Source organism: Herpailurus yagouaroundi, unplaced genomic scaffold, assembly GCF_014898765.1.
Source record: "Herpailurus yagouaroundi ecotype Mexico unplaced genomic scaffold, PumYag 77, whole genome shotgun sequence".
In the NCBI taxonomy this organism is placed as follows: Eukaryota; Metazoa; Chordata; class Mammalia; order Carnivora; family Felidae; genus Herpailurus; species Herpailurus yagouaroundi.
The window spans coordinates 32,086,059-32,101,920 of NW_024412388.1; the positions used below are offsets into that span (position 1 = coordinate 32,086,059).

The window sequence follows — 15,862 nt, forward strand, 5'->3', positions numbered from 1 at the left end:
AGTCTTGATTTGTAACGGACATTGGATTTGGTCAATGCTTTTTGTGCATCTATCGAGATGATCATACTTTTTCTTCATTAGTATGTTCACATGGTGAAACATTGATTGATTTTTGAATGTTTAATCAACCTAAAATTCTTGGAATTAAGCTCCACCTAGTCATGATGAATTACTATTATATGTTGTTAAAATCAATTTCCTAGAATTTCCTTTAGATTTTTTACACATATCTTTATGTGGGATGTTGCTTTGTAGTTTTTTCTTTCAGTATCTTTACCTGATTTTGATATCAGAGTAATACTTGCTTCAAAGAATGATCTGGAATGTATTCCCTTTTCTTAAATTTTCTGGAAAAGTCTGTGTAGAATTTGTGTTACTTTCTCCTTAAATGTTTGGAAAAATTCACCAGTGAAGTCATCTGGGCCTGAAGTTTTCTTTGTGTGAAATTTCTTAACTACGAATTCAGCTTCTGTAACAGAAATAGTGCTGTTCAGATATCCATTGCAACTAAGTTATCAAACTTAAAGGCATAAATTTGTTCGTAATATTCTTTTCTTATCTTTTTAATATTTGTAGAATCAACAGTGATGTTACTCCTTCCAGTTCTGCTATTAGTAATCTGTGTCGTCTTTTCTTCTTGATTAATCTGGCTAGAAGCTCATCGTTTCTATTGATCTTTGCAAAGACTCAGCTTTTGGCTTCAATGATTTTCGTGTTTTTTTTTTTTTTTTATATCATTGGTTTATGCTCTGATTTTTATTATTTCCTTTTCTCTGCTTACTTTGGGGATAATTTGCTCTTTTTGTCCCCCTAGTTATTTAAGATGGAAGCTGAAGTCACTAAATGAAACTTTTCTTCTTTTCTAGTATTGGTGTTTAGTACTATAAGCTCCTTGTAAGGACTGCTTTAGCAGCAATCCACAACTCTGAAATGTTCTATTTTCACTTCCATTTAGTTGAAAATATTGTTTAAAGTTTATTTATTTATTTTGGGAAAGAGAGCACAAATGGAGGAGGGGCAGACAGAAGAGAAATCCAAGCAGGTTCCATGCTGTCAGTGTAGAGCCCAAATGCTGGGGTCAATCTCACAACCCATGAGATCATGACCTGAGCCAAAATCAAGAGTGGGACACTTAATCAACTGGGTCACCCAGGCTCCTCTAGTTGAAAATATCTGTTAATGTCCCTTTTAATTTCTCCATACCCAAGGGGGTATTTAGAAATGTGTTAGTTTCCAAATATTTAGAGATTTTCTGCTATTAATTTTTAATTTAACTTAGCATACTTTATATTACTCACAGCTTTTAAATTTACCAAAACTTATTTTATGGTCCAGAATATGGCCTAACTTGGTAAACGGTCTGTGTGCACTTGAAAAGAATGTACACTCTACTGTTGCTGGGGATGCTCTATACCTGTCAATTAGGTCCAACTGACAAACACTGACAGTGTTGCCAATGTCTACTATTCACTTGCTGATTTCTTACTACTTGTTCTATAATCATAGAGGGGAGTGTTAGAACTCCCACCTACAAATAAATTTAGATTTATTCATTTCTCCTTACATTTCTATTTGCTTCACATAAAAATGTCTGACCCCTTTCATGATGAAATTGCCTTTTTTTTTTTTTTTAAATCCCTGGTAGTATTCTTTACTCGGAGATATATTTTGATATTAACATAGTCATTTTAGTTTTATTATGGCTAATGTCAGCGGAGTATATCATTTTCCATCCTTTTACTTTTAACCTGTTTATGTCTTTATATTTAAAGTATAATTTCTTGCAAGCAGTATACAATTGGGTCTGTTTTGTTTTTTTTTTTCAATGTGACAATCTCAACCTTTTAACTGAGGCATTTAGACCATTTATAATTAATTTGATTACTGATATGGTTGGATTTAAGTCTACCATCTGCTATTTATTTTCTATTATTTTAGTAGTTGTTTTGGTCTTTATAGTAAACATGTTTACCTCATCAGTCTATCTTCAAGTATACTACTTCATGTAAAAGAATCTTACAGTAGTATATTTAAGATTTCTCCTCTACTGGGCATTTATGCTTTTGTTATACATTTTATTTATACATCTGTTATCACCTCAATAATGCAATATGATTATTACTGTTTACATAATTACCCTTTGTAGAGATTTAAATAAGAAAAAACATGTTTTTACCCTTATGTATTTACATCTTATGTATTTACCCTTGTAATTACAATTTTTTTATTATTTTTTTCACATTTATTTATTTATTTATTGGAGACAGAGAGAGAGCACAAGCGGAGGATGGGAAGGGAGAGAAGGAGACACAGAATCCAAAGCAGGCTCCAAGGTCTGAGCTGTCAGCACAGAGCCTGACACGGCGCTCGAACTCACAAACCACAAGATCATGACCTGAGCCGAAGTCGGACGCTCAACTGACTAAGCCACCCAGACGCCCCACCCTTCTAATTACAATTACCAGGGATTTTCATTCCTTTTTATAGATCTGTAATTCTACCTGGTAATATTTTCCTTTTGCCTGACACACTTCCTTTAACATTTCTTGTATTGAGTCTTCTGGTGATGAATTCTTTTGGTTTTTGTATGTCTGAAAATATATTTTGCCTTTTGTTTTTGGAAGATCTTTTTAGTGGGTATAGAATGCTAGATTGACAGGTTTTGCTTTTGGTACTTTAAACATGTTACTCAACTTTCTTGTTTGCATTGTTTCTGACAAGAACATATAATGTCATTCTTATCTTAGTTTCCCTGTATATAAGGTGTCTTTCTTCTCTGGCTGCTTTTAAGATGTTCTTTATCACTAGCTTTGAGCATTTATGATCATGTGTTAATGTAGTTTTCTTCTTGTCGTTGATTTGGGGGGGAGAAGGGGATTCACAGAGTTTCTTTAATCTGTGGATTTACAGTTTTCCTCAATTTTGGAAAATTTTTAGCCATTGTATCTTCAAGTACTTTTTCTGTCCCTCATCTCTATTCTCCTTTGGGCACTCTAATTACATAGTCTGCGAAGTTATCCCATGGAAACTGAAGTTATCCTTTGGCTCACTGATAATCTTTTTCATCTTTTGAGCATTCTTTTCTCTCATTGTGTTTCATGATAGTTTCTACTGCTATGTCTTCAAGTTTACCGGTCTTTTCTTCTGTCATTAATCTCATCCAGTGTATTTTTCATTTCGCACATAGTAGTTCAATAGGAGTCTTTTTTTTTATATCTTCTATGTCTCTGTTTAACTTTCAAACACATGGAATACAATTAAAATAATTGTTTTAATGTTTTTGTTTGCTATTCTAAGACCTATATGGGTTTTGAGTCTATTTCAATTGGTTGATTATTCTGCTCACGATGATTATGTTTTCCTGCCTCTTCTCATTCTTGGTAATCTTTCACTGGATGTCAGACATTTTGACTTTTAGCTGTTGGCTGCTGGATGTTTTTGCATTCCCTTATTATACTTTGTTCTTCTTTTAATATACATTTTTATGATTTTTTAGTGACAGCTATGTTTCTTTTTTTAATTTCTTTTTCTTTTTTTAAATTTATATCCAAGCTAGTTAATATACAGTGTAACAATGGTTTCAGGAACCAAATTTAGTGATTCATCACTTACATGTAACACCCAGTGCTCATCCCAACAAGTGCCCTCCTTAGTGCCCACCACCCATTTAGCCCATCCCCCTACCCAACACCCCTCCAGCAACCCTCAGTTTGTTCTCTGTATTTAAGAGTCTCTTATGATTTGCCTTCCTCTGTTTTTATCTTATTTTTCCTTCCCTTCCCCTGTGTTCACCTATTCTGTTTCTTAAATTCCACATATGAATGAAATCCTATAATATTTATTTTCTGTGACTGACTTATTCTGCTTAGCATAACACATCCTAGTTTCATCCATGTTGTTGCAAATGGCAAGATTTTCTTCTTTTTGAATGCCAATAGTCCCTTATATATATATATGTAATATATATAATATATGTAACATATATCACATCTTCTTTTGTGCTTTGTTCTTAGATGCACTTAAATTACCTGCAAACAGTTTGATCATTTTGAGTCTTGCTTTTATGATGTGTTAGGCAGGTCCAGAGAAGTGCTCATTCTAAGGCTAATTATTCCCCGCTACTGAGTAAGATCTTCCCAAGTTTTCCACCTTATGCCACATGAATTATGAGATTTTCCAGTCTAACTGGTGGAATCAGGCATTATTTCCAGCCCTGTGGGAGTGTTAGATTCTGTTCCTTCTATAGATCTGATGGTTTTTCTCTTGGCTTTAGGTCATTTCCTCATACGCATACATGGAACAACAACAGCACTTTGCTGAATACTTGAAGAGGGCTCTCTGCAGATCCCTGTGGTTTTCTTTCTGTGCAGCTCTCTCCTCGTAGGCATTCTGTCCTACAAATTCTAGCCACCTTGGTTTCCCCTCTTAGCTCCAACCATTCAAATTAGGGATTCTGCTGGGTTCTACCCTAGGCTCCCCTTCTCTGGGCCATGGTCTCAAAACTCTCTTAAGGGAGTAAGCTGGGAAATCATAAGAGGCTCAACTCATTGTTTTTCATCTCTCGGAGATCACTGTGCTTGGCTGCCTGATCTTCAGTAACTTGAAAACCACTGTTTAATATAATATACTCTGTCCTTTTATTATTATTTCAGGTGAGAGTATGGATGTAGTCCCTATTATTTCAAATGAGCAAAAGTCCTGGATTTGTATTTTTATTTAGAGCACAGACAAAATTCAAAGTGAAATGTTGACAATTTGAGGAAATAAACACTGAAGAATAAAGGGAGGGAAGTATACATAATTTCCTGATGTTTAGCTCTGCTTAGCGGCAGTACACTTCTTTGCTTACCAGCCTATCATGTGCTGATATAGTGAACATTATCTATGCATTGCGTGCAACACTTAATCCTATGTGGGAAGCTCTGAATGACCTCTAATAAGGTCCTAACATACTCTCCAATGGAACTCAGTGCCAGCATTCTTATAAATATGTGGCAGGGGTGCTGTGTATAGAGAAATGAATACTGACCGACTTTCAAGAATTGTCTAAGGGATATAACTGTTTCCTCTCTGTCTGAATTAAGGACTATTTTAAAAAACAAAAAACAAAAAACAACCAGCTACTATTCTCAGTAACAAAACATATCCTCAAGGAGGCGAAGAAAGGAAAAGGTGCCACTTGGGATGATGTTGGAAGGAAGGTGTCCTACCAAAATTCATGAGTTTTGAGCCTTGAGCTGTATTCTTCCCATAGAAGTTTACTCTGGGGCCTTCAGGTGAGAAGTCCAAGGGCTCCTACCTCATGTTTTGCTTATCTAAGGATCAGAACAAACCTACTTGCCTCCCACCTACTAAAGATGTTGAGAATCAATTACCTGCTTGAAGCAATGGACAGGCGCTGGGACTGAACATGTTTCTTTTAGGTATTTGTCCCAGGTAAAATGACCTGAAAAGGAAATAGAAATCTCTATCACAGTCAACTTCCTAAAAAGTGCTTTCAGGATGCAATCTACACTAAACATTAGGACATTTTTTGACTCGTTCTGAGCATAAGAAAAAACTTATTTTTCCCTGTTTGGGCTCAAGAGAGTATTACGGGTAGAAATCTATGTGACCTGAGTGGATCATTTTAAATCAATGTATTAAAATTATGGTCTAAAGATGACCTTACTACGTTTTACATGTTAGTCCCTAAAGTGATCCAAAATGCCAGAGCAACATGTACCAGTATCTCACAGAAGTGTCCAGGAAGCTCTTGGAAAACAGAATAGAAGACATAGAAAATGGCTGAGGAGATTCCTTCTGAACAACCTGACTCCTGAAGAGGTACCTTAATGCCATCAAATAATAGCTTTTAACACTCAATATGGTCAGATCCCACCATCTCAGCTCAGAAAGAATGAAGGACAGACATACAGTAAGATGATTTGATGGTAGGAAAAACCAGAATGAGTGAGATTATACTTGAATTCTCACTCTCTCTCACCCACCCCGAACCCACTCCCATTCCAGCTGCACTGCCTGAGGTGCAAAATGACAAAGATCTGGTAATTTACAGAAAAGTAGGTCCTCGGTAGGCATTTCTTATGATAGTAACTATGAATGAGTTAGGGGGCCTACAGGATCTTGTAGCCTCTTGAAGTAGCCTTTAGAGCAACACTGTGCTAGAGAAACAGTCTTCAAGGTGACGCTGCTAGGGTCAGAGAAAACATTTTAAGGAACAAACTATTACATATATATGTTATTAAACCACAAAAGATGACTAAGTTCTTTATTAAAGGTTAAATCAATTACCAATCTCCCCCTAATACCCACCTAGAGGTGACCCCATGATGGTGCAGGGAAGGTCCCAGAGACTCTCACAAGCTAAAACACTGTAGCAAACCAGCATTTCTTGAAGTTTCCTCTGCAGTGGAGCAGCACAGGGCCCTTTTGGACCATGCAAAAAGCACTAGATGCTGGGAATAAAAATGATTTACTGAATGATAAAATCTAAATCACTTCAAAGATGATGCCAAGGCTTTATACTCTATTGACTTTATAGTTTCTGTTTTAAAACTTGTCCCTTTCCCACCATCCTTAAGCAAGCCAAATAGATTTGGCCAGAAATCACAGTCTGTTCTGAACCACTCCACGAACCGGCCAATGATTAATTATCTTGAATACAGAGTCCACAGGGTAGATGAGATGGATATTACCTGGAATCAAGATTTAAGAGCTTATCAGAATAAAGACTCAGCTCTTAGCGGAGATGTCCCTAAAGCAAGGAATGAATACATTTCACCACTATTTGCTGTTAGAAAAAAAAGCATTAAAAATTACCATTCCATTCTTACAAATAAAGAAGTCAAATAGCAAGTCTTGGATTTGAGTGAACTGCAACTTTTGCACTCCAGGATCTATAACAGCACTGTCCACTAAAACTTTCTGTAATGACAGAAATGTTTTGTGTCTGTGGTGTCCAATAAGAAAGCCGCTAGCCGGGGGCGCCTGGGTGGCTCAGTCGGTTAAGCCTCCGACTTCGGCTCAGGTCATGATCTCACGGTTTTTGAGTTCGAGCCCCACGTCGGGCTCTGTGCTGACAGCTCAGAGCCTGGAGCCTGTTTCAGATTCTGTGTCTCCCTCTCTCTCTCTCTCTGACCCTCCCCCGTTCATGCTCTGTCTCTCTCTGTCTCAAAAATAAATAAACGTTAAAAAAAAAAAAAAGTCGCTAGCCACATGTAACCACGGAACAATTGAAATGCGTGAGAGAAGAATTTAAATTTTAATTAGTTTAATTTAATTAATTTTATTTAAATATAAATTCCTACATGTGGTTAACAGCTACTGTATCAGACAGCACAGGTCTAGAGGTTTGCTCAGTCTGGGTAATTGCTTGTAGTAGCTTGCGTTTTGACTACAAGCATCCAAGAGACTTTGGTTTTAAAAATTATGGCAGCATCAGGGGTACCAAAATAACTGGGGCATTAATTACAGTTCTCTATTACACATCAATTATGGTAATCAATCCCTATTACATAGGCAAGCAACCTCACATCTTTCTCCATTTAGAGAACACCCTATTGCCAACTGAATGAAAAGGAATCTCCTTTTTTTTTTTAATGTTTATTTATTAAAAAAAAAATTTTTTTTTCAACGTTTATTTATTTTTGGGACAGAGAGAGACAGAGCATGAACGAGGGAGGGGGAGAGAGAGAGGGAGACACAGAATCGGAAACAGGCTCCAGGCTCTGAGCCATCAGCCCAGAGCCTGACACGGGGCTCGAACTCACGGACCGCGAGATCGTGACCTGGCTGAAGTCGGACGCTTAACCGACTGCGCCACCCAGGTGCCCCTTAATGTTTATTTCTGAAGGAGAGAGAGACAGAACTTGAGCAGGGGAGGGGCAGAGAGAGAGACATACAGAATCCGAAATGGGCTCCAAGCTCTGAGCTGTCAGCACAAAGCCTGATGCAGGGCTCGAACTCACAGGCTATGAAGATCATGACCTGAGCCGAAGTCGGATGCTTAACCAGCTGAACCACCCAGGCACCCCAGGAATGTCTTTTAAAAAAACATTTCAGTTTATTTATTTATTTTTGAGAGACAGAGAGAGTGAAGGGTGAGGGGCAGAGAGAGAGAAAGAGAGAGAGAGAGAGAGAGAGAGAGAGAGAAAATCTCAAGCAGGCTCCACACTGTCAGCACAGAGCCAGAGGTGGGGCTCAAACTCACAAACCATGAGACCTCTGAAACAAAGAGTCAGACGCTTAACCAACTGAGCCACCCAGGCACCCCTGGAATCTCTTTATTTTTTTTTATTATTTATTAAAATTTTTTTTAAATTTCTTTTTGAGAGACAGAATGTGAGTGGGGGAGGGGCAGACAGAGAGGGAGACACAGAATTCGAAGCAGGCTCCAGGTTTTGAGCTATCAGCACAGAGCCTGATGTGGGGCTTGAACTCATGAAGCACGAGATTATGACCGAAGCTGAAGTTAGACACTGAACCGACTGTGCCACCCAGGCGCCCTGGAATCTCTTTTTTAAAAGCAGTCCACCCACTGTGAGGGTTGACTGGATTGAACCATACCTAGATTAATATTTTTCTTAAATTTGACTGCTTAGGCTATCTGAGACTTAGTCTCATAATTTCAGTAAATTGCGTTAATTTTTATGGACTCAGGAAGAATGTTTGAGCACCTACTGTAATGCCCATAACGGAGCCAAATGTCATATCTACTGTATCTCCAAGCAACTGAAATAACCACACATACAAAAACGGGACAGGCAGCAAGGTATACATCAGGGAGGGGTTGGCAAACTCTCTGTAAAGGACCAGACAGTAAAATGTTATGGTTTGTGGGTCATCCAGTCTCTGTCACAAATACTCAACTCTGCACTGTAGCCTGAAACCCGCCAGAGACAATACGCACATAAATGAACATGGCCGTGTTCCACTAAAACTTTATATACAGAAATAGGCAGTGGGCTGGATTTGCCCCCAAACAGTAGTTTGCCCTGGCATATAGCACTGATTCCCAAATGTTACTTATCATCAGAATCTCCTAAAGAATTTTTCTCATTTCTTTTTATTTTTATTTTTATTTTTTTTTAATTTTTTTTCAACGTTTTTATTTTTGGGACAGAGAGAGACAGAGCATGAACGGGGGAGGGGCAGAGAGAGAGGGAGACACAGAATCGGAAACAGGCTCCAGGCTCTGAGCCATCAGCCCAGAGCCTGACGCGGGGCTCGAACTCACGGACCGCGAGATCGTGACCTGGCTGAAGTCGGACGCTTAACCGACTGCGCCACCCAGGCGCCCCTCTCATTTCTTTAAATAGCGTTCTGGGCCCCATCCTCAGAGGTTCTCATTCAGCAGACTTTGAGTGTGGTCTGAAAATCTGTATTTTCAAAGGCTCCCTAAGTAATTCTGATTCACATCTGTGTCTAGAAATTATTGGAGTTAAAAGAATGTAATATTGAGAGTCAGAAGATGCTGGATAAAGTCTTATTTCTCTAATGATCTTAGATAAGTTACTTAATCCTTCTAAGTATCAGTTTATTCATCTGAAAGACAGAGATAATGTCTATCATGCAAGATTGTACACCCACTCATTCATTCAGTAAATATTTATTAAACTCCTTCCAAGTACAAAAGCACTGCGTTAAATATAAGAGGAACATGATATACATGATTCCTAAATACATGGAACTTGCAGTTTAGAAATATTAAGTAGAGACATTAAATAAATAATAACAAAATAAACTGGTACAATTATGATAAATGTAAGTTAATGAGGTAGTACAGGTTGCCTTGAGGATGCAGAACAGGAAAATCTAATTTGTTACTAGGATCAAGGATTACTGTGAAGATTAACATTATAATGTAATGTTTTATAAATATAATGTTTTATACTTTACAGAATGATTTCAATTCTTTATTCAACTGATGTTTGAGTACTCCTCTACGTGCCAGGCAGTATTCTCAGTGCTGGGATAAGGCAGGAGGTCCCTGCCCTCATGGAATTTACATTCTGGTGCATCATGAGGCACAATTAACACATAACCAAATAAATAAGGTAATGAGTGGTAAGCATTTGAAGGAAACAAAATAATGTGATAGAGGCTGGGAACTATCTTAGATGGCAAAGTTATGGACAGATACTCTATGGAGGAAACACTTGAGCTGAGACTTTATAGTCATCTCATTTATATTACTGAATAATGCTTATGAAAGTATTTTATAAACTCTAATGCATACCACTTTATAGTTACACTTATTATTAGAAAATAAAATCCCTGCCCTGAAGAGAGTTACACACTACATAGAAGTAGCTTTAAAAAATTAAAAGTCCCTAATAATGTAAAGCAGAAGAGATCCACGAAGTTGAATGCATGAATCCCTTTCTCCAATACTCATTCATTCAACAAATACTTACTGCACACTGCCATATGCCAACCCTAGTTCTAGGCACTGGTGATCTAGAGCAAAGAATGAAATAGCAAAGTCTCTGCTGATATGGAGCTTACTTTCTAAGGGGAAAGAAAAACAATAAACAAACATAAATATATGTCGGATGGTGCAGAGGGCAACAAGAGACACCAGATAATATACAATTCCTGGCCTTTTTCAAATAAAGAAAAAATAAAGCAAAGTAAGAGGGAAAGAGTGCCGAAGGTATGTGTGTGCTATTTCAGGCAGGATGGTCAAGAAAGGCATCTTGATGGGGTGATATAAAAGTTGAGACCTGAAGCTCCCTCCAGCCCCTGCTTGAACACTTGCAACAATGAGAAACTTCTTATTCAGTTATTATTCAATAGTACAAACAGATAGACTTTGAACTACATAGTCGGCCAAAGTCTGACTCCTTCTAACTTCTACCCATTGGTCCTGGACATAATATATGAGAGAGATTATATATATCATTAAATGCCAATGCTGCTAATTTGACCCAGCTACATGAGGCACCTCCATTCGTGGTGGCTACTATTCTGACAGCACTTCTCTACAAGAACTCTATTTCATTCCACCTGAAGTGTGGAACCCAAATTCCTGAGAGATACAGACAATCACAGTCTTTAGATCAGAAATTCGACTCCAAGATTCCTGTCTGAAAACTGTTCCATTGTTTATATGTGCCATAATTTATATACATTAACAACAGTATTTGTTAAATACTCTTGGTGGTCACGTAAGTGTTTTCTAATTTTTGATGAGTATCTTTGTGCACATATCTTTTAACACTTTTAAGATGATCACTTTAGGGCAAATTCCTAAGAGTGGGATGAATGGACAAAGAACAGGCATACTTTATATTTTGATATAATTCCCACCAACAGTGCATGAGAATATGTTTCTTACGTCCTTGCTAAAACTGCTTTAACAATCTCTATACTTTTGTTAAATCTTACAAGTGAAAAAGCAAAAGACTATTATACTTTTATATGCAATTCTTTGATGACTAACAAAAGTTGAAGATATTTTTAGGCTTATTAGTCCATTTGTATTTTATTTTTGTCATTTTTCACTGAGGTATTCTTTTGTTTTCTCAGATTCTAAGAGTTCTATGTAGATTAAGGATGTTATTAGTCCTTTGCCTGTCATATATGTTGTAGACATTTGTCTCAGTCTGCTAGGATTTGCCCTTAAATTCTTCTATCTTGTCTTTTATGACTTCCTGGCTTTCAATCATGCTTTCTTCACTTCAGTATTACAAGAGATATTAAACCATGTGTTCTTCTAGTATTTCTCAGGTTTAATTATTTTTTTACATTTAAATGATCTATTTCGAATTTATTCTGTGAGACAAATAAGGCAAAAATAAAGCTTTCCTTCTCATCTTCTATTCAATAAATGTGCTCACCACCATTTTTTAATAAATCACCTTCTCCCCGCTGATTGGAAATGTCACTGTGATCACATGTTAATTTCTTATATACATTTAGACCTATCTCTGGACTCTGCCTTCTGTTCCCCTCATCAGTCAGTCTATTCCAAGACGAGGAGCATTTTGTTTCATTTAATTTCAAAACCAATTTAACCAATTTTAATTTTTCATAAGGCATACCCTCAACCATGTTTTCTTGGCACTTTCAAATGATTAATAAGTTGTGGCATATCCAGTGCTAATAAAACCCTGTTATCAGAAAATGTACAAAGCTTAAGTTTATGAGATACACAGTGGCTCATTCTCAAAATATTGTCCATGGGCCTTTCAGATCAGTAGCTTGATATTTTTTAATGAATCATCTAAAGATAAAACACCAAGTCAAAAAAAAAAAAAAAAAAGGATTTCTGACTCTTCCAATTTCTCAGAACAAATCCCACCATTTCCCAGCTCCTATAACATCCTGTTCATACCTTTATTTTCATATTTTCACATCATATCATCATCATTATTTATGCAAGCTATTTACAGACAGCGGGTATCTTTCTTACTATTATTTTTAATCTTCACCGTTTACCACAGTGCCTGAAACTGAACTCAGGGTCCACAGAAGTGTAGTGAATGAAAAGTGAGGGGTGAAAAGAAGAAGGGAGTGAGCACCAGTGCTTCTCTTTTCTGGACCAATACAATCACACCGGTGGTCTTCAAATTTAGTTCTGGGAGTTACACGTTGAGATAGAACAAACCAAAGTCTAAATGGTGGCCTAAGTGGCAAGGGGACACAAAACCATGTCACCTGAGGAGTGGCTGAAGGAACACTGACACTCAGCTTGAAGAAGAAAGCCAAGTCTTAGAGCCAATTTGCCATCCATCCACCAATCCAACAAGTATTTATCGTGTGTATCAAAGCATTGTGCCAGGTGCCGGAGAAACAACCGTGGTCAAATACTGTTCTTGCCCTCATGGAGCTTTAGTAAGGCCAGAGGCTAGACAGCCAACTACATAAAGTGTGGTAAGTGCTATGCTTGGCTACGGAGGCTGCTATAGGAGGGCTTGCGGAAGGATTCCCAGGGGAAGTAACCTCTACGCTTCTAAGTTAAGGTGTAAAAGGATAAGCAGGAAGTCAGTCAAGAAGAGAGAAAATTCTGTTTTTAGAATCTTTTGTTTCAGACTGAAAGAAAAACATGTATAAAGGTCCAGAAGTAAGAAAAACCACTTCTAAAAATGGAATATTTTGGTATGGCTACCAGGTAGAGTTAAACACAAACAAAAGGTAGTTTAGAAAGGAGGTTTTAGATAAAAGAGTGTGCAGGTATCAGAGAGCCTCCTCAACCACATTAATGAGAAAAAGAAGCACTAAAGGCTCTGGGGCAGGAGTCATTCTGTGTGTAGTGTGAAGGATGGGCTGGAGGAGTGCAGGGCTGGAGGCAGGAAGACTAGTTAGGAAGCTATTCTAATAATCTATATGAGATCATAGTGCTTCAACTAGGACGGGAAGAGTGGCAGTGAGCAGGCAGTCCCTATAGCTGCTTTCTAATAACTGGAAGCTGGTCAGTGAAAAACTGGCTAAATTATTCCATATTGCCCTAAAAGTTCAAAGTATGACTGATAGAATTGACAAAGAAACAGATGTTGGCCCAATAAGTAAAACTGTCTGACTATGGAGTGAGTTCCTGAGGTGGCTGTAAGTCCCCAGCAACATTGAAAAGTTAAGACAAGGCATTTTATAAGACATTCAAAACGTCGAATTTTGAACTGCTGGGCCAAGTTAGATTATTTTAAAGCCTCTTCCAAACTCAGATTCTAAAAATCTACTGAATCTCATTTCTTTAAAAAAAAATTTTTTTTTTTGGTTTATTCATTTAGAGAGAGAGACACAGAGAGCAAGCAGGGGAGGGGCAGAGAGAGAGGGAGACAGAATCCGAAGCATTATTCATGAGATGTAGCAAACTGAAATTAAACCTAAAGATTTTGTAAAATCTTTAACTAAATGCAATCTGAAATATTAACGATTCAAATAACAAGCAAAAGTTGAAAAGTATTTGAGAGGTTTTAAGATGTTTTCACATCCATTAGCTCTTGTAATCTTCTTAACAACCTTGTGAAGTAGGCAGAATGGGATAATTATCCCCATTTTCCAAGCCAGAAAACTGAGGATCAGCATCACAAAGTTTTTAAGCCCAGCTGGCTTTCAAAGAACCCAGGAGCTCTGACTCCTAGTCTAGCATTCTACTTACTCTTCTACATTACCTTGTCAGTGGGCAGTAAAAGTAATGTTTTGGGAAGAAAAGGCAAGAGGGAGCAAAAAGACAGTGATAATAACAGGTGAACACATGAAGTCACAGAACATAATATATAAAAACATTTGAACAAAAACTGATAGAGCCATTAGGATATCAATATTTGTGTAACATATAGAAAGATTTTAAAGAATTAAGAAGTTAAGACTGACGTTTATGTAGAAACCCTGAAGGCTGATTAAGAAATATTAACATTAGCATTACTTCTCAAATCCTAGTCCTGAGGTACATACACTCTGTAGGGATGAAAACCGAATGCAGTTAGCAGTCTGACTCTTGTTATTTGAATCGTTAATATTTCAGATTGCATTTAGTTAAAGATTTTACAAAATCTTTAGGTTTAATTTCAGTTTGCTACATCTCATGAATATTTCTTTTGGGGAAATCCCAGCAAATTCTGACTGATGGAGAGTAGGGGTTCGTTTTTGTTCTGGATTCACTGAATTAAGAGTAGCTTCCAGTTTGGATCAGCCCCTGTTCCTCCTTGTACTCTGTGTAATCAACCCCCCCTCCCCACCCTGTTGGCTTGGTCTGCACCTCCTGATAAGGATGGCTGGGACGGACAGCTGACAGGACTGGCTATACGGGCTGCTGAGGCAGACGAGCACAGGACACACGGGGCCATGGGACAGACAATACGGCATTCTGTTCCTAGTCACACTCTAATCTCTGGTTTGGTTATTACCTATATTTAACAGAAATATAAGAAAGAAATCTTACCTAGTTCCAGGATGTCAGTAGCTTCTATTAAAGAAAAAAATGTTACAGTGTAAGTCATCAGGACAAACATACCAAAATGAAAGAAAGGTGAAGTTCTGGGGTAAAACGAAGGCTTGAGAGTTTGTATAACCCAACCCTCTCCTTTTAAAAGGTACTGAGTGTGTTACCAGTAGTTGTGGGATATACCACCTAATTCTGCCTCACTCCTAAGCCTAAACTCTTCAACACTGGAGATGCGGACAGGCCAACCGGGCTTGAAGCTGTGAGGCTACTTCAAGATTATCTGTACTCAGAGTGAAAGTCTCCTGACTTCCAGTTCAAAACAAAACATACCGCTTCTAACAGATACCTCTACAAACTAAAATATTTGCTTGTGCGTCCATCAGTGAGTTCTTTATACCTCAGACCTCTCAGAACAAAGGTTTTATGAGAAGAGATGTCAAATTAAATTTTTCCATGCTGAACAGAGGGGTTTTTTTCTTACCTTGATATTGGGATGCAGACTCGGAAAGGTGACCATACTTGTGTTTCCTAACATCATTCCAGTCTATCACTGCAGGAGAAGAGAAAACAGTCATAGGAAAAGAAAATGCAAGATTCAATACTTCTCTAATTTAACAGCAGGCATCAATAGTTTTTGATAAAGTAATCCACTTCTGAGATTGTATTCTAAGGAAACAACCCAAGCTACAGAAAAACGGTTTTATTTAAAAAGCTTTAGTATTGTTTATAATAACAAAAAGGGAGGGAGGATACGTAAATGCTCAGAAGACTGATTAAGATACTACAATACATTTATCAGTTGACAACAGATTTTGCAGCTTTAAATTTTTACAAAGGCTACACAACAAAATAGGAAACTGTTTAAGGTTATGATGTTGTCTGGTAAAATATCAGAGCAAAAATTACATTCATGGAATAATCGAAATTATGTAAAAAACTGAAAACAAAGAACACCCTTGCTCTGGGCTGAAT

At 37.5% G+C, this 15,862-nt stretch overlaps 1 protein-coding gene across 16 annotated transcripts in view; it reads right to left on the reverse strand.

Moving 5' to 3' along the window:
• Window positions 1-15,862, reverse strand: part of SCMH1 (Scm polycomb group protein homolog 1) — a 170,118-nt gene that overhangs the window by 113,940 nt on the left and 40,316 nt on the right. For 11 of the 16 annotated variants that reach the window (XM_040469813.1, XM_040469817.1, XM_040469826.1 and 8 more), the window contains 3 exons: window positions 15,372-15,440; window positions 14,888-14,911; window positions 5,376-5,446 (listed from right to left, as the gene is read on the reverse strand). In XM_040469813.1, the coding sequence (XP_040325747.1) occupies window positions 5,376-5,446; window positions 14,888-14,911; window positions 15,372-15,440 (164 nt within the window). Of the gene's footprint in view, window positions 1-5,375; window positions 5,447-6,315; window positions 6,459-14,887; window positions 14,912-15,371; window positions 15,441-15,862 lie in introns of those variants that run through there. The other 5 variants (XM_040469812.1, XM_040469818.1, XM_040469819.1 and 2 more) reach the window with 4 other exon arrangements.